Source organism: Branchiostoma belcheri, unplaced genomic scaffold, assembly GCF_001625305.1.
Source record: "Branchiostoma belcheri isolate BF01 breed outbred unplaced genomic scaffold, Haploidv18h27 scaffold30, whole genome shotgun sequence".
NCBI classification, from domain to species: domain Eukaryota; kingdom Metazoa; phylum Chordata; class Leptocardii; order Amphioxiformes; family Branchiostomatidae; genus Branchiostoma; species Branchiostoma belcheri.
Window position 1 is genome coordinate 2,529,070 of NW_017803910.1, and position 22,542 is coordinate 2,551,611.

The 22,542-nt window shown below is 39.8% G+C and overlaps 1 protein-coding gene across 1 annotated transcript in view; it reads left to right on the forward strand.

Moving 5' to 3' along the window:
• LOC109474200 (nebulin-like) overlaps nt 1-22,542 on the forward strand; it is a 176,816-nt gene that overhangs the window by 53,005 nt on the left and 101,269 nt on the right. The window contains 48 exon segments of the mRNA XM_019774455.1: nt 210-422; nt 540-644; nt 898-1,005; nt 1,143-1,355; nt 1,824-1,919; nt 2,181-2,393; nt 2,574-2,678; nt 2,824-2,931; nt 3,466-3,678; nt 3,859-3,954; nt 4,170-4,382; nt 4,672-4,776; nt 4,970-5,077; nt 5,367-5,474; nt 5,685-5,789; nt 6,064-6,159; nt 6,413-6,625; nt 6,916-7,020; nt 7,270-7,377; nt 7,802-7,909; nt 8,843-8,947; nt 9,383-9,478; nt 9,740-9,952; nt 10,291-10,395; nt 10,729-10,836; nt 11,328-11,435; nt 11,811-11,915; nt 12,296-12,391; nt 12,828-13,055; nt 13,386-13,490; nt 13,752-13,859; nt 14,303-14,515; nt 14,903-14,998; nt 15,152-15,364; nt 15,791-15,895; nt 16,479-16,586; nt 17,000-17,110; nt 17,493-17,597; nt 17,987-18,082; nt 18,336-18,563; nt 18,683-18,787; nt 19,182-19,289; nt 19,690-19,902; nt 20,191-20,286; nt 20,758-20,973; nt 21,282-21,386; nt 21,679-21,786; nt 22,253-22,363. Coding sequence (XP_019630014.1) covers nt 210-422; nt 540-644; nt 898-1,005; nt 1,143-1,355; nt 1,824-1,919; nt 2,181-2,393; nt 2,574-2,678; nt 2,824-2,931; nt 3,466-3,678; nt 3,859-3,954; nt 4,170-4,382; nt 4,672-4,776; nt 4,970-5,077; nt 5,367-5,474; nt 5,685-5,789; nt 6,064-6,159; nt 6,413-6,625; nt 6,916-7,020; nt 7,270-7,377; nt 7,802-7,909; nt 8,843-8,947; nt 9,383-9,478; nt 9,740-9,952; nt 10,291-10,395; nt 10,729-10,836; nt 11,328-11,435; nt 11,811-11,915; nt 12,296-12,391; nt 12,828-13,055; nt 13,386-13,490; nt 13,752-13,859; nt 14,303-14,515; nt 14,903-14,998; nt 15,152-15,364; nt 15,791-15,895; nt 16,479-16,586; nt 17,000-17,110; nt 17,493-17,597; nt 17,987-18,082; nt 18,336-18,563; nt 18,683-18,787; nt 19,182-19,289; nt 19,690-19,902; nt 20,191-20,286; nt 20,758-20,973; nt 21,282-21,386; nt 21,679-21,786; nt 22,253-22,363 — 6,453 coding nt within the window.

Here is a 22,542-nt window from a genome sequence, read left to right on the forward strand (position 1 = left end):
ATCTTTTTCCATATAAATGATTAAATGCTTCCTTTGATTTCAGATAAAGATGACCTTATCTAAAATAGGAATCGTCAAAGTTAGTAAACTGTTGTTTTTTGCTGCCAAGGCTTATTTTTTTAACAATAGAAGGATAATCTTCAAAGTTGAAAAATTAAGCATATTTCCACTAAGATTGTTCATGGTAGTTTATTCTTTTGTCAAATCAGATCCCTTACAAGAAAGAGATGAAGGAAGCTGAAGTGAAGCAGTTCCCAGTCCATGAGACTCCCCTGTATCAGTACATGTTACAAGTGTCTGGGTACCAGAGTGACCATAACTACAAGGATGAGGCCAAACACATCATGGAGAAGGGACACAGTCAGTACCCCTTCACTCCTGAGATGTCCAGGGTAGAGGAAGCTGAGAAACTCAAATCTGAGGTAAGGCTATTTTGATAGCGGCTTTGACAAGTTCTCTGTCTTTTTATGGATCAGGTTTGTGCATTATCTTGATTTATTAAAAGGAAATATGTAATATATGCTTCTTGTTGTTTGTAGAAACTGTACAAGGAAGCTTTTGAGAAGCAGCGAGGCCACTTCACTGTCCGTGTGGACGACCCTCAAATCACTCATGCCAAGGAAACAACTGATCTGCAAAGCGAGGTATGACATATACATGTGTAGGAATTTTTTTCCTTAAAAAAACAGTTGGTGTTTTGAACATTACTAGGATGCTTTTTGTACTGCTGAATTTATAACTTTGGATAGCTTATTGTGAGTCCATATTTGTTGCTGAATTTCAAGTTAAGGCCCTGTCACATGTTAAGGCCCTGTCACATACATGTATATCTAGTTGATTGTGTATGAGTGTGTTATCCTGAATTCACTGGTGGCATTTCTTATGTCAATTTTCCAGAACAAGTACAAGGAACAGTACCTGCAGGATAAGGGGAAGGGTCAGATGTTGCCTCTTGATGCCATGGAGAACATGAGAGCTAAGGAGGCCATGGACATCGCCAGTGAGGTGTGTAGATATTTTTTTCTTATCATTGACCTTTTTCATCAGTTTCAAAGATATTGACAACTTGAAGAAGTATAAGACTTAGAAGTATAAGACTGATTACCATGTTAATTGGGAGCATGTTTTTTAACACTTCCCAGGTGAAGTATGTGAGGAAAACTCGTGCTGAGATGCAGAATCAGATGTTCACGTCTGTGGACTCCCTGGGGAACCTGACAGCCAAGGCCTGTATGGACATGATCAGCCTGGTCAAGTACAAACAGGAGGCTGAGAAGACTAGGCCGCAGCACAAGATGCCTGCTGACCTGCCTGAAGTCAAGTGGGCAAAAGAAGTCCAGCAGCTTCAGAGTCATGTAGGAACTTTGTCATGCATTCAATTTTATAGATCACTGTTATTGTTTCAGTGTTCTAGCCAGCCTGAAGTTTTTTCTGTCATCTCAATTTCATTTGATGTAACATGTAGAGTGCTGAAGGTGCTCCTACTAGGTGGGTCCAAGAGCTTCACTGGAAAATTTTTTAAATGTTGACCGTCTGAAATGCTATTTCCTACATTTTGAGGGGGGAAGTTTGTTGGTAGACTAAAGTTAGTTAATGACAACTCCCATATCTTTACACTCTGATTTTTTTATGTCAAAGATGTTGGATTGTGCCATCATGATAGGCAAAATTTATCAAATGACAAAAAGATGGAAGCTGACTAGAACACTGTTGTGTTTCCTGTAATTTCTGCTACAGTAGAAGTAGATTTTTTGTAGATCTCAATTTTATGGCAGTGTTTTTCCTACAGCACACTGTATCAACCTGGTATGATTTTCTTACAGCAAAACTACACCAAGGACAGGCCAACCAGCTACACCACTGTGTATGAGACTCCTCTTATCAAACAAGCAGAGCTGGTCGCTCAACTGCAAAGTGATGTAAGTGTTATATTGTATTGTTTGTTTGTTTGTATGTTTGTTTATCAAAACTGATAGATTTCTTGATGTCTAGATAGAAAATCGAAAATGCTGTTGAAGACCTGTTAATTTCTTTGTAAGATGATTGTCTACAAGTTGTTTTTTGTTGGGAAATGTTTGACAAGAAATGACAAAGTTAACAGAGCTACAAGAAGTTCAAACTTTAACCTGTGAAAGTGTGGTTGGTTGTAAACTAACTATAGTTTCTTGATGTTTTGTTAGATTCCTTACAAGAAAGAGATGAAGGAAGCTGAAGTAAAGCAGTTCCCAGTCCACGAGACAGAGCAGTACAAGTACATGTTACAAGTGTCTGGGTACCAGAGTGACCATAACTACAAGGATGAAGCAAAACACATCATGGAGCAGGGACACAGTCAGTACCCCTTCACTCCTGAGATGTCCAGGGTAGAGGAAGCTGAAAAAATTAAATCTGAGGTACAAATTTGGATTGCTTTGGCCCACTCCCTATGTGTTGTCGTTTTTATTTTGATGCAAAATGCAAGGCATACACAAGTAATCATTCTAAGATTTGTGATTTTTAAACTGTTTTTCTGTTAGCCCTCTGAGCAGAAATGGCTTGCCTAACTTGTGGTCTTCTGTATTTTACCCAAACAGAAACTGTACAAGGAAGCATTTGAGAAACATAGAGGCCAGTTCACGGTTCGACTGGACGACCCTCAGATTGCTCATGCCAAGGAAGTATCTGATCTCCAAAGCGAGGTACGGAATGTTGCTATTTTTCCTTGAAGCGATTGTGTTACAGAATGATGCTGCCTTCTTTGAATGTTACTTGCTTCTTACTGGGGTGATGTTAACATTTAGCACACTGAAGTATCGCATAACATTGCTTTCCGTAATTTTCCAGAACAAGTACAAGGAACAGTACCTACAGGATAAGGGGAAGGGTCAGATGTTGCCTCTTGATACCATGGAGAACATGAGAGCCAAGGAGGCCATGGACATCGCCAGTGAGGTGTGTAGACTTCCTTCCCTTTGTACTATTATTATTACAATAAATAACCCACGGCAGATACAGATACATTCTTTTGACAAAATATTATGTAAACACACAACAAAAGTTCAGCTACACTGGGGAGCTTTTGAGACGTACTCTGTCTCCTCTTCAACCCGATTACAGTTAGAGCTTCATCACTAGATAGCTTTCAACAACTGCTGCAGTTAGATGTGGAAAGGTTGCTTGTAACAGATCATTTGGTGTGATATAGGCAGCTGGTGTGTTGAGCGAAAGGCAGCTATGCCGACTATACCGATACAGATACAGAAACCGCACTCATCAAAAGGAGTAGGGGTATACCCTGCTTTAAATCAAACCATCATTCATTCTTATGCAGCTAGTGCTTTCTGTTTAAAACTGGAGTGTTATGCCTTGAGTTGGTTAACAAGTTGCACCTGACACAAACAAAACCATCTTTGGTTTTCTTGACAGTCCGGTAAAACTTGTGAACGTCAATATGGTAACAGGAAACATGATTTCTCTACTTTCCAGGTGAAGTACTACCGTCCAACCCGAGATGAGATGCAGAATCAGATGTTCACGTCTGTGGACACCCTAGGGAACCTGACAGCCAAGGCCTGTATGGACATGATCAGCCTGGTCAAGTACAAACAGGAGGCTGAGAAGACCAGGCCGCAGCACAAGATGCCTGCTGACCTGCCTGAAGTCAAGTGGGCAAAAGAAGTTCAGCAGCTTCAGAGTCACGTAAGAACTTTGTTTTTCTGAGAAGATGACTTTGTTTCAAAGTTACAGTGTTTAAGCTTTGATCCAACACAAAAAGGGAACTTACCATGAATTTTGTCTGTTGGTTGGTTGATTAGAAGTTGAAGGTACAGTTGTATCTTTACATGACTTTGTGTGAACTTGGTACAATTTTTCTTGCAGCAAAACTACACCAAGGACAGGCCAACTAACTACACCACTGTGTATGACACCCCTTTTATCAAGCAAGCTGAGCTGGTGGCTCAACTGCAAAGTGATGTAAGTGTTGAATTATTATTATTATTTTTTTTGTAGTGTTGCTTATGGTATAATGGCTTAATTTTTTTAAAGATTATGTCTCCATTTGTTTTGTTGGGAAATATTTCAGTCCATATTAACATAAGTATGTTGTGGTCATTTAACATTCAATCAGACCGTGACAAATGTAGTACAGATGTAACTGTGGCTTTTGTTTTACCCGTATCTCTCGTCAGATCCCTTACAAGAAAGAGATGAAGGAAGCTGAAGTGAAGCAGTTCCCAGTCCATGAGACTCCCCTGTATCAGTACATGTTACAAGTGTCTGGGTACCAGAGTGACCATAACTACAAGGATGAGGCAAAATACATCATGGAGAAAGGACACAGTCAGTACCCCTTCACTCCTGAGATGTCCAGGGTAGAGGAAGCTGAGAAACTCAAATCTGAGGTATAAACAAGTCTTGAAGTTAAAACTTAAGATGATTAAAAAGACATGCTTTGTGATCTATATATAGTTTATGTAGATGTTGTAGTCCAAACTGACACATTTTAAAATCCTTCAGGCAAAAACAGTAGTTTTGTGGTTCACATTTTCTAAATGGACAAACTGTTTGGTTATTTGCAACTGCATGTTTTGGACTGCTGCAGCACATTGTGGAATGCAACAGACCTGGTATTAATCATAATAATGTACAAGATGTAATCTCTAATGTTTCTCTGTTAATTTCCATGCACAGAAACTGTACAAGGAGAACTTTGAGAAGCAGAGAGGTCATTTCACTGTTCGCGTGGACGATCCAGAAATCCTTCATGCCAGGGAGACTGCAGCGCTGCAGAGTGAGGTAAGAAAGAAGTCTTTTTGTTACTTTTCTTTAAATATTGGAGCTTTCTTGCATGCAACCAAGATTTTTGTAGACTGTCTGCTACCTACTCCAATGCTGCTTTCACTGGATTGGCAGGCACAATGGATTTTGAGGAAGACCTTAATTGTGTGAACAAAAATTCAAGGCCTTTTCTTCCTAATCCTTTTTACAGAGGAAGTACAAGGAGCAGTATATCAAAGACAAGGGCAAGGGACTCCTACTGCCACTGGATGCCATGGAGAATCTGAGAGCTAAGGAGGCCATGGACATCGCTAGTGAGGTATGTTATTGCCATCATCATTGTAATTTCACACTTTGCTGTGGATTGTTGAGACCTACAGAAGACAGAATCCTGCTTATAGAGGGGCTATCATTTTTTTTATTCTTCAAATTATTCATCTGCTAGTGCACATGTCTTGGGCACTACCATTCTTTAACAGGGGGATCCACAATCCAAAATTTGAATCAAGAAGAAGAAGTCTAGAGAAGGAATGGTGATTATAATGATTTCAGTTTGATGTTGGTCTATCATTACCCTCATTACCATGTTATTTTCCCTACATTTCCAGGTGAAGTACTACCGTCCAACCCGAGATGAGATGCAGAATCAGATGTACACCTCCGTGGACTCGCTGGCTAACCTGACTGCCAAGGCCTGTACCGACATGATCAGCCAGGTATGTGTACTGTTGTTTTTAGAACCATTTTTATATGTTTATTTTTTTTTGTGTTATAACCCTCGTACAAAATTATCTAATGGACCACTAAATGTGTCCTTATGTATGCATGCATCTAGGTGGTCACTAGACAACAGGTTTGACTGTGTATCAATGGCCAGGTGGTCCTAATGTACAGGTTTAACTGTAGTTGTGGGTTTGCTTCTGCAGGTAAAATACAGGGAAGAGGCTGAGAAGATGCGTCCGCAGCACAAGATGCCTGCTGACCTGCCTGAAGTCAAGTGGGCGAAAGAAGTCCAGTAGCTCCAGAGTCAGGTACATGTAGTACTACATTGTTTTTGCCAAATGCTTTTACTTCAGGAGATACCAGTGCATTTTTGTGAATCCTGTAATCATTGTCAAATGGTATTGATGCAGGTTAGACATCCAGGTAATGAGATACACAAGAAGTTGTTACTCATTTAGTAGTGGATGCCACCCAAAACATCTGACAGTTACTTGTCAATGAGTAACAATTTCTTGTGCACTTTCAAATTGGTTTGCACAGGATTGTTACAACTGTTATAAACTTGTTCCACTTTTTTTACAGAAAAACTACACCAAGGACAGGCCAACCAGCTACACCACTGTGTATGACACTCCTCTTATCAAGCAAGCCGAGCTGACAGCCCAACTACAAAGTGATGTAAGTGCATAGATTGTTTTTTTATAATCATCCTTGTTGAGGACTGTCTGAATAAAGGATGCTGTAACTCAGATGGTTTTTGTGATGATGTCTGTATGACTGTGCAGTTGGTGTAGGCTATCAGAAAAAAAAAACCAACTGTAATGCCTTCTTCAATGTCTTTTTATATCAAAAGGTATTGTTGGAAAAGGAGGCTATCTTTTCTAGTTTGTAGGAGACTATTGATGTTGTCTCATGTTATGTTTCTTATCAGATTCCTTACAGGAAGGAAGTGAAGGAAGCTGAAGTAAAGCAGTTCCCTGTCCACGAGACAGAGCAGTACAAGTACATGTTACAAGTGTCTGGGTACCAGAGCGACCATGTCTACAAGGATGAAGCTAAAGACATCATGGAGCAGGGACACAGTCAGTACCCCTTCACTCCTGAGATGTCCAGGGTAGAGGAAGCCGAGAAACTTAAATCTGAGGTATGAGCTTAAAGCTTAACATAAAACAAAACTTTTAGTCTTCTTGTAGTCTGGGACAGCCTGTTTCTTACTAAAAGCTCAAATATTCTTTGTAGTCCTTCATACCACATGAACTTCCATGTGATAACATTTGCCTTTCTGTTGTGCAAGGAAAGCTTAGCAATTATGTTGTCTTTTGTGTAGAAGGAAGTGATTTTGCTTTGAAATTCTTTCTCAGGAAAAAAAACTGTACAAGTTATGTTGTACCAGTCCTGTTTAAGTAAGTGATCATGTTGTCTTATTTCTTTAAGAAACTGTACAAGGAAAACTTTGAGAAGATGAGGGGCCAGTTCTCGGTGCGTCTTGATCATCCTGACATCGTCCATGCTCGGGAAGTAGCTGATCTACAGAGCGAGGTACAAGCTCTTTAATATTGGTTTCTTAACCCTTGCAAAAGTTGTGAGCAACACATTTCCATGCGACCACTTCCTAAGCTTTCAACCCAGCAAAGCTTTGATCCAATGTTTGGGGGAGAATGCAGCATTGTATTTTTCATGTTTTTTAGTCATGCCTCGTATTGGGGAGTTATCTATGTATGCTAAGACTGTTTTCTACTACTATAGATAGCAGATAGGATACTATAACAATTATGGATGCCTTTACAGCGGAAATACAAGGAACAGCATCTACAAGATAAGCTCAAGAGTCATTTCTTGCCTCTTGATGCCATGGACAACACAAGAGCTAAGGAGGCCATGGAAATAGCCAGTGAGGTGTGTACATGTATAACACAACTTTCCTTCTTTAAATTTCTTTAAATGTCATAATATTGTTCTTTTTATCTGTGCACATTTGTACATGTATAACTTAAAGATGGGAAAATACTTTCATCAGGTTATTACTTAGAACATAGGATATTGGAGTTTTGTTTTACACAACCAGTAATGTCTCGTACCTTGCCTTCATCGAAATGTAAGTAAGGTGAGAGATATTAGAGATATCGAGCTAAAAGAAAACTCCAATATCCTAAATTTAAGATCTCTTGGTTAGCTATGAAGTCTGAAACCAATATTGAGGCTATTTAACAAGCATTCCCTGCATTGTCTGATGATGTCTTCATATCCTTAAATGTTGTCTCTGAATTCTGGAAATAGAGTAAATGGCTGCAACAACTGGATCTTCTTTTTATCATTTCAGGTGAAATATACTGACAAGGCGAGAAAGGAAATGCAGAATCAGATGTACCAGGCAGTCGACTCCCTGACCAACATGTCTGCTAAACTGGTTCACGATCTCGTCAGCCAGGTATGTCTTCTGGTCTATCTCCTGTTTTCTGTAATGACAGAAAGCTTACATGTAGCATCATGTCCAATATTGATAAAATTATACTAGTGTATATTAATTTTGTATGTTTTTTTTTTGTGATTGCAAGCATTTAGTAAACCACAAATGACAAAAACTCAGCTTTTTCCAATTATATTGATATAATTAAGAGTAGATTTGTATGTCTTTGTTGCTTGTGATTGCAAGCATTTTGAATGTAAAACAATACAACTCTTCCATATTCAAATCTGTATTGTGTAACAGGTAGAATACAATATACAAGTGGTGGCTGGTCATACATGTATTACACAGAGCAACTTATCACGTCTAACTCTGACCATTGTTCAAAAAGCTATGAAATTTAATGTGTATTGCATCTATTCAGGTTGCAATACACATTACGTTTCATAGCTTTTTGAACAATACACATTTAATGTGTATTGCACTCTAACTAGATACAATACACATTAAATTTCATAGCTTTTTGAACAATACACATTTAATGTGTATTGTACCCTGACTAGATACAATACACATTAAATTTCATAGCTTTTTTTAACAATACACATTTAATGTGTACAATACACATTAAATTTCATAGCTTTTGAACAATACACATTTGATGTGTATTGCACCCTGACTAGATACAATACACATTAAAATCCATGGCCTTTTTAACAATACACATTTGATGTGTATTGCACCCTGACTAGATACAATACACATTAAATCTCTTAAACTAGCTTTTTGAGCAATGTGTATTGTATCTAGTCATGATCAAGATACTCTTCCATACCCGGTCACAATGTCTACTCTAACATACAACGTATAGGAAAGGAATTGTTTTAAACCTCAGTCTTCAATTCATATCTCTGATGACTGATGATTTCTCTGTTGTGGCTCTTGTGACTGCAGGTCAAGTACAAACAGGAGGCTGAGAAGACCAGGCCACAGCACAAGATGCCTGCTGACCTGCCTGAAGTCAAGTGGGCAAAAGAAGTCCAACAGCTTCAGAGTCAGGTAATGATCAACTTTATTATTATTTCATACATTACGTACTAGATGAATGTTAGACATCCAGGTAATGAGATACACACTAGTCACAGGTAAAATGTTACTCAAGCAACTGGGTGGATTTTGAAAACTATCAGACATTTCAAGTAGCATCCACTACTAGTCACTGATGAAAAGTAGTGGAGACTGCATGTACATTTGTACTTGAAACATCTGACAGTTTTCAAAATCTATCTAGTTGCTTGAGTAACAATTTCCTTGTGTATTTCATACATTCCTTGAAAATCACAATCATAGTATGTGCATTGTCCTTTCTCTTGACTTGAACTGAAGTTGTTTTCTGGATTTTCTAAAAATCACATCACACTCAGGGTTTTTCCTACAACACACTGTGTAAACCTTACCCTTACACTGTTATTTATATAAACTTGTTGCTTACAGAAAAACTATACCAAGGACCGCCCGACTAACTACACTCCAGTGTACGACACCCCTGCAATCAAACAGGCTGAGGAGGCCGCATTGATGCAGAGTGATGTAAGTTGAACTTCGTGTCATTCATTCCTATAGCATTAAATGGAAAAACAAATTGCTGTTTGAATGTGTCAGTTGTTTGCTCACTCCTTTACTTCCTTCCTTCCTTTCCTTCCTTTTTTCCTTCTTTCCTCCCTTCCACCTATCCTTCTATCCCTACTTCTTTCCTCTCTCTCTCCCTCCCTCACTCCTTCACTCACTCCCTCTCTTTCTTCTTCCTTGCTAATTCTAAACATGATCTGTAACTTTGTGTTTTTCTACCAGATTCCCTACAAGAAGGAGGTAAAAGAAGCTGAGGTTAAGCAGTTCCCTGTCCACGAGACGTCACAATATGAGTTCATGCTGCAAGTCTCACACTACCAGAGTGACCATGCCTATAAGGATGAGGCAAAATACATCATGGAGAAGGGCCACAGTCAGTACCCCTTCACTCCTGAGATGTCCAGGGTGGAAGAGTCTGAGAAACTGAAATCAGAGGTAGGATGACTTCATGTTTTCAAATCATAATGAAAACACTGATCATAGTATCAATAGTCTGGGTGCCAGACTGTTCCAGGGCCTACACAGGCCAGTTCCTCAGCTCCAGGGCCAACATGCCACCAAGGAAATTATACCATAGCCCCCTCAGTTAGGCCTTGATCCACTGGCTAACTCTGGGTGTTATGGGTCAAGGCTAACTATCAATCACTACAAGACAATCCTTTGTAACTCATTGGATAATTACAATGTACTTGATGTTGATCTGTAATGCATCCATTTTGTCTATGATGAATTGAAAAATAACTCTTTCAACTGTATTTTTAATCTGATTTCAGAAACTTTACAAGGAGAACTTTGAGAAGCAGCGTGGGCATTACTCCGTCCGAGTGGACGACCCACAGATCCTACATGCAAAGGAGGCTGACATTCTTCAGAGTGAGGTAACTATCAGTTTTGAATGTTGTATTTTGCTACGCAGTTTCATGACTTGTGGTTTGATTTTTATGAATGTACATGTCGTGTTATGTGCTTTGTGATCAATATTGTGATTTTAAGAATCCAGGAAGAATAGATTTAGGTTTTGAAGTCTAATCTAATGGATATCTAATAAAACATCAAATGTCATACTGACTTCTAATGCCAGGTCATTTGCAGCACACTTATAATTATATAGAGTTTTCTACTGGGTAGAGTGTTCACCCTGTATGAGCGCACATGTATGGTAAAGAAGTTTAAGAGGTTCATGGTTGACACTGTTATTATTTCTGCCACAGAACAAGTATCGTGAGCAGTACTTGAAGGAGAAAGGCCAGGGTCTTATTCTACCGCTGGACTCCATGGACAACCAGCGGGCTAAAGAGGTTTCCGAGCTGGTTAGTGAGGTGGGTACTGTTAGCCCTTCTTCCACTGCTAAATCTGTAGATCGTAAATTGAGATAATTGAGTCGTAAACAAGCTATTTAAATAAGCAGTAGTCGAAACAAATGTATTAAAGAGGAATAAGAATCAAACATTGTTTTGAATCTTAGCCTGTTGTTACATTGATGAAGGTTAGACATCCAGGACTTGGTAAACAATATCCATAGGCAATTCAAACTTTACTACTGGATAAATTATTTCCGGACGTTTGAGTGAAATCAACATCACTCTTCTTCCTTGAAACTAAGATAAACTGAGAATATTTGGTGAACACTTATCACGTGTTCAACTAGAAAAACCAGTTGAACATGACTCGTGTCACTGTTATGTAAATGAGGATAAAATAGTTGCTATTGTTTTGTAGAGTTTGAATTGTCTTTGAATAAGTCTGTTGTTGTTTTTGCTAGAAATGTTTGAATTGGAGATGAATGAAAAAGAATTTCGTCCTTGTGCAGGTGAAGTACGCTCAGGATGCTCGAAGGGAAGCACAGGAGAAGATGTACAACACTGTGGACTCCCTGACCAGTATGACTGCTCAGGTGGTCTCACAGCTCACCAGTCAGGTACTTATCTCATCTCTCTTCCATCCCATAGTCTGATTATTTGACCGTTGGTCGGACAACCAGTTTTCTCCACCCTTCTTGTTTTTTTGTTTTTTTTTGTTAACATTCCACTTATTGTCATGCCTCATGGTCCATTCTTTGATGTTATTTTCCCACTCAAAGTGAGTGAGTGATTTTTTCTTACTCCCTGGACTGTTCCTTGCATGATGGTTTTGGCTAGTTCGGATGACAGTGACATTTCAGTTTCTGTTTTTTTTACTGTGGTTTAGAGTTCTTTGTATGGACCTAAGCTTCGTACTTTGTACTGAGGATATTATGTTAAACTTTAGTACCTATTCTCCAGTCAGTTACAGAGGTATACTATTTTTACAACAGGTGAAGTACAAAGAGCAGGCAGACAAGGAGAGGTGTCAGCACAAGGTTCCTGCCGACACACCTGATATCACCTGGGCTAAGGAAGTACAGCATCTACAGAGCCAGGTGTGTGGGAGGAGGCCTCAATGTCTTACCATATAAAAAGTGCACATGAGGTATTTTAAGAGGGAAAATCTCACTCACTCTGACTCATGTCTGCATGTTCCGAGGAGGTGGGGCCCGGCAAACAGTCCTCCAGGCACTTCTGTGCTGCTTCCCAGGCTGTAGTTACAGCCTACGCAGACATTTGGCATCAAAGGTGTCAAAGGAAAATCACTCAATGTAATTGAGATGGTTCTGTCTCAGTCTCTGTCTCTTATTGCTTGCATATATACAGGATACAGGTACTAGTATATTGACCCCATAACCTATAGAGAATTGGAGGCAGAATGGCTGTTTCAGTTAAAAACTTACATGTTGTACACATATTTATTGATGTTTTACAGAAAAGCTACACCAAGGACAGGCCAACCAACTACATCCCTGTGTACGACTCTCCTTACATCAAGCAGGCAGAGGAAGCCAGCAAACTGCAGAGCTCGGTATGTAGTGTTGCTTATTCATTGTCAGGGGTTTTCAATGTGCCTTTGGGCAAAAACCCAGACATGAGCTATCAACATCAAATGAACTATATAACTATAATATTAACTATATAAGAAACAATAAAAGTCTATGCAGATTGCAAATTTTTTAAAAGTACTAACTCTTCAGAATTTTGTAAAAAGCTTAACAAATCTGATAAAAATTGAATTTTGCTAAGGATTTGAGTCATATAGCCATGTGGACATTACAAGGTGTCAGAACGGACTACCTGAAAACTAAAAGCACTTCTTGTTTTTGACTTTTGACACAAAGCTGGAAGGATTGCAAAGCATTATTAGAATCTTATCATTTTCATCATGGGCTCTACCATCCCCTAAAGGGGGAGAATTATGCCATCTCTGATCGTCTTGTTCTTTGTTTGAAAAAAAAACCCAGCTCCAGTACAGTGACCGCGATGCTGGCACGCTACAATCCGAGTTCCGAGGTCAGCGCTACACTCCGCTGGAAACTCTGGAGAGGAAACACACCGAGGAAATCAGGAACATCGTCAGCGATGTGGTCTACAAGGATGAGGCTAAGGAGATTATGCAGAAGGGCCACAGTCAGTACCCCTTCACTCCTGAGATGTCCAGGGTAGAGGAAGCTGAGAAACTCAAATCACATGTAAGTTGTTCTTTCTTTCAGTAAACAATTAGTTGTTAGATTGCATCCACTATTGGGTATTTTGGGGCAACAACTTAGGGGTGGAGCCAAGTAAAATATGTGATAAAGTTGGGAATATTTTTCATTTCTTTTTGTAAATGTAGGATATCACACATGCACATAATGTATCTGCTTCTCTGAGTTTGAGTTGCAATATGTTTTTTTTTTGTTGGTGTAAGCAGGACCATACAATGTAGAATGTGGTCTCATTGCTCCCAACCTAGAGTGAAAAGAAGTACTGAATTTGTGAATCTTTAAAATATAAAAATAGACTTAATATCTTCTTTACAGCATCTGTACCAGGAGAACTACAAGAAATACCTGAAAAACTTCACCATCCGTGCAGACTACCCCGACATTGTGTTTGCCAAGGAGACTTCTGACCTGCAGAGCGAGGTAGGAACATTGGAACATTACTCAGAACATGAGAACTTTAGAACATTATTTAGAGCATTAGAACATTACTCAAAACATGAGAACTTAAGAACATTATTTAGAACATTAGAACATTCTACTCAGAACACAAGAGATTTTTTAAATTAGAGCATTATGTAGAAAATTAGAACATTGCTTAGAGCATGAGAACTTCAGAACATTGTGAAGAACATAGACCATTATGAGGACTATAGAACATTATTTCTTTGTCCTTGCTTACAGAACAAGTATCGTGAGCAGTACAACAAGGAGAGGGGTCAAGGTCGTATGTTGCCCCTGGATACCATGGACAACCTCCACGCCAAGGAGGCAGTAGCACTGGCCAGTGAGGTACGTGTTGTGAAATTTCATTATCTATTGTGTAGAACATGGTGTTTGGTTCTGTTTCCCGACTGACCCTAGAAAAAACTGCAGATCCTAGCCTTCTTTTGTGTGGACCCCTGCTCCATGATCTGACACAAACGTTGTACATCGGTTTTCCAACATTGCCATTGAAAATATGTGTCCTTATGCATGCGAATTTTACTTTGTTAATCTGAATTGATATTGCCAGAGATCGCCAAAGTCTAATTAAAAAAAGAATTCCAATGTACCGACCCCAATTTTTTCAAGACTGAAACAGGAAACACAACATTTTTTTCTAGGCCCTCCTACTTCAATTAACCAGTACCAGTATCAGTATCCTTCCTTCGTTCCTTCCATCCACCTATCCACCTTCATCCATCCATCCTTCCTTCCATGAGTCATTTGTTCCTTCCTTCATTCTCCTGCAGGTTAAGTACACACAAGACGCCCGTAAGGAGGCCCAGGAGAAGATGTACACACCTGTGAACTCCCTGACCCTCATGACTGCCAGGATGGTGTCTGACCTCACCAGCCACGCTAAGTACAGAGAACAGGTCCAGTCTACTCTGGCACAGCACAAGATGCCGCACGACATGCCTGAAGTCCTCTGGGCAAAGGAAGTGGGGAAACTGCAGAGCCAGGTACGACGTTGTTACAGTATTATCTTGTTAATTGGTGAACTTTTCTGGTTTCTAAGCAGTCTAGTTGAAAAAGAAAAGACATTTATTTTATTAACTTAGGTAGACTAAAGATGAACCAGGCCAATATTAACAAGAAAGACAAAATACTAGGACAATTTGATTAATATGTTCAAGCCTTATTAGTTTATTTATGAAATACTCAAAAAGGCCATAGGTCATGAGGGAAGAGGTAACAGAAAAACAGGTCACAAACTTGATGCACACACTCCTAGTAAAAAAGGCTGAGGGGCAACTTATGATGTAACTTTGGTAGAAAACATTGTACTAAACTTAAATACATGTAGGCTCCATGGCTTGTTATTTTAGTTCTTCATTGTGTAATTTCAGATTGAATATGCCAAAGGAAAATGCAACGAGTACACTCCAGTGTTTGACACCCCGGCTATACGGCAAGCAGACGAGGCATCCAGACTGCAAAGTGATGTAAGTAAAAAAAAACTTTATTTTAACCATGCTGTCTTAGAAATGTGAAGATTTTGCCTACTCATGTAGTACATGAATAGCTGTTTTGTAATCACTGCAAATAAAAACACAAGTAGAATTGTAATGACGATAATTGTAAAACTTCTTTTCCAGATACCATACAAGTATGAAGTCAAGAATCTTATAGGAAAACAGTTCCCCGTCCACGAGACAGAGCAGTACAAGTACATGTTACAAGTGTCTGCGTACCAGAGTGACCACGCCTACAAGGATGAGGCTAAAGACATCATGGAGCAGGGACACAGTCAGTACCCCTTCACTCCTGAGATGTCCAGGGTAGAGGAAGCTGAGAAACTCAAATCTGAGGTAAAAGATGAACTACATGTTTTTAAAAACTTAAAATGACATATATAGCAACTGTTTGAATTTTCAATTGTAATCAATGCATTGTAAAATTAGTGTAATAAGTCACTCTGTAGCACTTATTTCACTGGTACTTTTCAGTATAAAATTCTTGCGTGCATAGAATGTTGAATTGTCTTTCCACCAAATAAATGTTAGCACATTGTATGTACCCAAACAAAGGTTTGTGGAAACAATATCCCAAATTGCCTCTCCTACCTGCAAACAAATCAAAGTATTACCATTGAAAGGACTACAAATGATTTGGAACACACCATCTTGTGACTGTCTTTGGTCATGATAGGGATTTATAAGAAGAGAAATAAGATAATGATATATAGTGTGGTCTATTGGGAACATTTTGCTTACTGGTGATTTTTACATTTCTAGCATCTGTACAAGGAGAACTATGAGAAGTGGAAGCAGAAATACACCAGTCATCCCAACCAGCTGGGCTTTGTGACTGCTAAAGAGATTGCAGAGGTTCAGAGTGAGGTATGACAGTTTTTTCTGCTTCTTATGAAAATTCCAATATTTTCCTGCCTCATATATTGTTTGTGTGAAGAGAAAGGCCTGGAAAGCTGGAGCAAAAGAACTGAATGCACCAGTAGACTTGTCATGCTCTGCACGTTGAGTGGTTGTCAGCGCATGTGTTACTCGAAAACATATTTTAAATGACCCTGCTTTTTTGATTATTGATGAAAATTTGAAAGAAGTAAAGAGGTATTTTTTGCTGCACATCTAATGGGCTTTACATGTGAAAAAGCAACTTTTTAAGTTGGAATTCCTTTGGTTGCGCACAGTTGTAATAACACGTCCATTTCAGCACCAAGGACAGAGCATTGAGTAAACATGTTTTCAGCCACAAAATCGGTTTTAAAAAAAACAACTGCATGTATGGATGCAATATTTTTTCACAGATCTCTCTTTGTCTTGTCCAGCCATTTTGTTAAATCGATTCAATTTCTGGGCTTAATGGTCTGAAATTGGGCAGGTAGGTAGTTAGCAAATAACTCTTGGCTTTTTTATAGGGTTCTTTAAAATGGATTAATCACTTTTTTCTGTGTTGATGTTTCAGTCCAAATACCGTGAGAAGTATGTGAAGGACATGGGGACCGGGTACTTCGTGCCTGCAGACAACATTGTTGCTGTACGGGTGAAGGAGGCCACAGAACTGGCCAGCGAGGTGGGTGTTGCATCCAGAACCATGCTTTATCCAGAACTGTGCTTTATCCAAAAGCATGCTTTATCCAGGACTTTGCTTAGGAATGTTTCTGGATAGTCCATGCACTCTATCCAGAATCACCTGTTAACCATATGATGACCAGTATAGATGTCAAAACTCATTTGGACCTTTTTTTTGTGTCCGATGTACATAGTAATTTTTAACATTTTGTCTTTCATGTAACTGCCTTGTGCCCTCCTCTTAGTATAATATAGCAAGAGATAAAGGGCTGACCTTGGCTTTATGCGAGAAACCTTTCATCTTGTATATACTATGTAATAAAGATGACTCCTTGCCTTGAGAAGGAATATGATCTTATGTAAGTATTTTATCTGAAATACGCTTACCAGATTGAAATGTACATGATCCTCTAGGTTAAATACTCCAAGGATGCCCTGAAAGAAGCTCAGAGTAAGAAGTTTGATGCAGCTGGAGATTCAGTGGTCGTCAAGACGGCTCAGGAAGTCTCAGAGCTGACCAGTGAGGTAGGAAAATGTGTCTTCTGTTTACACAGAAAAGGGGTGGGGGATATCCCTTTGCTAGTGTTAGAATTTTAAGTGAAGCTCTGTAAAAGAAAATCATTTTCTGACAGACGGTAGCCTACCAAGGTACATATGTGTATAAGATTATGCATAACTTATATCATTCATATTGTTAGATCTTTGTTGGTGCATTTTCAGTTTTCCTTGAAAGTAGTCTCTGATATGATGCATAGTAGTGTTCTACAATTTTGTTCACATTGAAGCACCAGTTTAAGTGTTGTTGGCGTGAAAGATGAAATGAGAATCTGACCATCCTTGGCCAATTATAGTGTTGGTGGAGTGAAAAATAGATTGCAGAACTGACCAATCCCTGACCTCTTCTCAGGTCAAGTACAAGGAGCAGGCAGAGAAGACCAAGTCCCAGCACAAAGTACCTGTAGATGCACCTGACTTTATTTGGGCCAAGGAAGTGGGAGAACTGCAGAACCAGGTGAAGTGCCTCTAGCGATACTTTGCTGAACTGCATAACACCTCACATAGATGTATGCCATGGTGAAGAATCCAGTAATATCATGTACATGGCTGCTGGTTAGGATGGGACTTGTTAGACTCTACAATGTTCAGCCATGGTTGTGAAAATGATAGCTAGAAAGTTCATATGTGTTGGTAGAAGTCAGTCTGAAACTGGTTTGAGTAATTTCCAAGACAAAAAAAATTATACTCACCCAAATGTTTGACTGTTCAATTTTCCAGTCTTTGTCAAGAAATGATGTTTTTTTCTGAGTCTGAGTCTAGTGTGATATCTGTCTTGAAGGGTAGAGATGGACACATAATTTCTTTTGCAAAGAGGTTTTAATCTTTGAAAATCTTCTTTTACAGCGCTTGTATGCAAAAGACAAGTCGGACAAGTATGTTCCTGTTTTGGACACTCCAGTCAACCTTCATGCAAAGGAGGCTGGCACTCTACAGAGCCATGTAAGTCAGATTTTCCTTTAGTCTTGTGTGTGCTTTGCCTTCATGGTAAGTCAAGAAGAAAATGACATACCTGTTTGGGTACAAGAATCTACTAGACACATAAAAGAAATTGACTCTTTCCTTCATCTCTCCAAACACGGCTCCAATAACAGCAAGTTGTGCTGGTACTTTTACTGTATAATAGGTACATGCACTGCTTAGAACTGTGAATTGTGAACAGTAATACTTACTCTTTCATTCACCCCAAACACAGCTCCCCTACAGTAACCGCAACGCTGGCACGCTATTCTCTGAGTACAGAGGACAGCGTTACACACCACTGGTCACCCTGGAGAAGAAACATACAGATGAGGTACAGAGCATGATCAGTGATGTCATCTACAAGGATGAGGCTAAGGAGATCATGCAGAAGGGACACAGTCAGTACCCCTTCACTCCTGAGATGTCCAGGGTAGAGGAAGCTGAGAAACTCAAATCTGAGGTAAATGATGTACAACATCTATGAACTCAACATAATTGTAAGCAACTGTTCAAACTTTGAGATCAAAATGTTATTATATGACAAAAGTACTGTTTGTTTTTGTATTGTTCTGGCACTAGAATCTGTACAAGGCCAACTATGAGAAGCACAAACAGGTGTACACACAAACCCCCAACACAGCCCACATCACAGCGTGTAAGGAGGCTGCAGAGTTACAGAGTGAGGTGAGGTGACAGTTATTATGAATGGTTTATTATTTGAATTTAATTTCTTGGGTTTTAGATTAATATGTATGTAAGATTAATATCTAGGGCTCAAAAATTACTAAGTGCATGTGCACCTTGGTGCACCCAAAATTGGAGCTGTGCACCCAATTTTTTTCTATGTGTGCACCAGTGCAACCATATATTTTCATAGGATTACATATGTAAAGGTTTCTAAATGTATACTAGTATATACAGCATATTCTTGATGTCTAAATGTCAGAAAAACATTATTTCATATGGTGAACCCCCAAAATTTGGGGCTGGGTACCAGTGCACCAGTGCACAGTATTCCGAAAAGTGAATCATGAAAACACTGGTAAAAGATTCCTTACACAGATATTTTTCCTCCCAGATGAAGTACAGAGAACAGTATGAGAAGGGGAAAGGTCATGGCTATTTCCTCCCACCAGACTCGATGGAAAATGTCAGGGCAAAGGAGGCCAGTCAGCTGGCTAGTCAGGTAGGTAGAATGTACTAATGGTTTATAATGTATGAAGTCTTCACTCTAGCTTTCTGTGGCTCTAACCTGTACATGTACGTAGGTCTCTAAAAGTCATCAATTTAGTAACCTTCTTTCATGTTGTAGGTGAATGTTTAAACTTTTCTTAAAGTTGATATACATGTACAGTAATAGTTATGATTGTAGTCTTATATGGGACAGGGTTGTCAGTCCTATTCTACCATGGAAGGCTTAAGCCACAGTTGGACATACAATTTTATAAAGGTGGGGATGTTGTTGGTCTGGGGGTGTTGTCGCTCTTTTCTGTCTTCCTATCTCTAGTTTCTACAATGTAACTTCCATAAATATACTCAGTAATATTTACATTGTAATAATTGACATTTTGGTTTGAACCTCCCAGATCCTGTACACCCACGATGCTCAGAAGGAAGCACAGACCAAACCCTACAACCCCGTGTCTTCCCTCACACTCCTGACTGCCCAGGCCGTCTCAGACCTCACCAGCGAGGTGAAGTATTCAGAGGAGGCAGAGAAAACCAAGTCGCAGCACAAGATGCCTCCAGATGCACCGGAGATACAGAGGGCCAAGGAAGTTGGCCAGCTACAGAGCCAGGTAGGTTTGGATTTTAAAATAAAACTTATGGTTGACAGTTTTTGGCACATTGATAACACCAAATCTCATCAGTGTTTGGAGTCCGACACAGTATCAACGATTTAGCCAAAAGCCTGGTAGGCATCACTCCACCACTTTATTGCTCTGTTTCAAATCCCAGAACCATTGTCAGAATTAGCCTACTGCTGCCCACCCCTGTGTCAGGGACCCCTGCAGCACCATAGTCAAAGACTACTAACTACTATTGTCAGTTGACAATTAATTTGATGTGACCTCTACCCCCTCCAGGTTCAGTACACCAAGGACAAGACTAACCAGTACACCGCTGTGCTGGACACACCCAGTAATCGTCATGCAGTGGAGGCCACCAGACTCACCAGCGAGGTAACTACAGGGTTTCACTACCATACTAAGTCGTAATGTTTTCAAAAGTTGGCACATTTCCTTGAATCTTCTACTGCTTGCTTCAATCTGAGTCATTGATTTATGACATAGATTTATGTGATGCTGTTATTAACCAGCACAATGCTAACTATGTGATCAGCTCGACTGAGTGAGCAAGCCATATTATAATGTATTATTATTATCCTTGCAATCAAAAAGGCCTGTCCTTGGTACTGAACACCTTCCTCACAGTCAAACATGCCTGTCCTTGGTGCTGAACACCTTCCTCACAGTCAAACATGCCTGTCCTTGGTGCTGAACCTTTACACCTTCCTCACAGTTTTTTTGTTTCAGGAATGTGAGACATAACAAGTTAGGATGAATAAAGTTTGTCATCTCTGTGAGTGTAACAGATGAAAGAGAAAAAGATGAAATTAATTTCATACCATATAAATTTCCCATGTTTCGCAGCTTCCTTACAAAGAAGAAGCTGAAGACATGATCAGGAACAAGGCGTTTGCAGCACAGGACACCCCGGTCATGGATCGCGTGAAGAAAGTGACGGACCTTCAGAGCGACGTGGTGTACAAGGCTGACGCTAAACACATCATGTCGCTGGGCCACAGCCAGTACCCCTGGACCCCTGACATGGCCAGGGTACAGGAGGCAGAGACCATCAAGTCTGAGGTGAGATGGAACTCTGGGTAGTCATGTAGTACACCGGTTTACAAGGTAAAAGTTCTGAAGACATATTAATAAATGAAGATGTACCTGTAGCTGGTGTGTTACGCGGAAGGGCGGTCATACTCGCTAGACACAGAATACAGATACAGATACAGACAGATTACAGTCAAACCGCTAGTAGTCAGCTCCCATGCAAAAGGACCATTTGGCCATTATACTCTAGTCAACCTGAATCATACTAAAAGTTTAACTTTTGTTCGACCTTTTAACTTTTCTTCAATTTATAATCAAATGGATGTTTGTTGACACAGCGCCTCTACACCAGGGATTCCAAGGATCAGAAGCAGAAGTTCACCATCCTCCCAGAAACTCCTGAGGTCGCCTTAGCAAAGGAAGTGGCTAAACTCCAAAGCGAGGTATGCAAACTGCAATTTTTGCTTTTTAATAAGAAAATTTGCTGTCTATACTTATAGCTATTGTCAGAAGCTTAAATCTTTGTGTTTTAGTGTTGAGTGCATGTTGCAGCTTTTCCTTCCACCCTGACTCACAGAAACAATGTGACAGAATGATGTTTTAGTTTAGAGTTCATGTTGTTGTTGTAGAAAGACATGTACATATACATGTATGTTTAGTTACAGTAATGGTGTGACTGAACAATGTTTTAGTGTTGAGTTCATGTTGTAGTTTTTCCTTCTACCCGACACATAGAAACAGTACAAGGAGGAGTACCAGAAGGAGAGAGGCAAGGGTCTCCACCTTCCCCCCGACGCTGTGGACAACCTGCGGGCCAAGGAAGCCAACCTGTTAGCCAGTCAGGTCTGTCTTAGTACATACCCACCTTTCAACTTCACTAATCAGATCTTCTCAATGCATCTCTTCTGGTACTGGTACAAAAGGTTTATGTACAAATCCGGAAGAGTTTGATTATGTTCTTCTGAACCTTCTCAATAACGATAGAAACAGTACTGTAATAAACTTGACAGAATCTTAAACAAATCAAACAGCCTGAGGACAAAACTAGGCAGTCCTTTATCTTTTTCAAACAAAACAGAACCATATGGATTGTTTATTGTTGACTTCCTCGTGTCCTACAATACTCAAGCTTACCCCGAAAGATCTGTCCAGTATTACATGTAGTTATGCTCATTGTAGATGTCACTTTGGTCACCTCTGTGTTGCATGAGGCCACTAGAGTAGTGTAAATTCACCCAGTACCAGTACGTATGGAGCCCTACATGTACCTGAAAGTTACAGCAAGTGTTGATTTTTACCACCTGTGCAGATCAAATATGCTGAGGAGGCTCGCAAATCCGCCGAGGGTAAGAAGTTTGATGCTGTGGCCGAGACGCCGGTGTTCAAGACAGCCATAGAGGCAGCCGAGTACGCCAGCGAGGTATCATGGGCGGAATGTCGAGCTATGTTCTGTCTTCTTCGTGGGTGGAATGTGGAGCCGTCCTCTGTCTTCCCATGAGGTTTTGTCCTTTTGTGCGACAAGTGGTCTTACTGTATTCATAGTATGTGGTACGTTATGTCTTGTTTAATGTTCCATTCAAATGTAGACTAAGTACATGT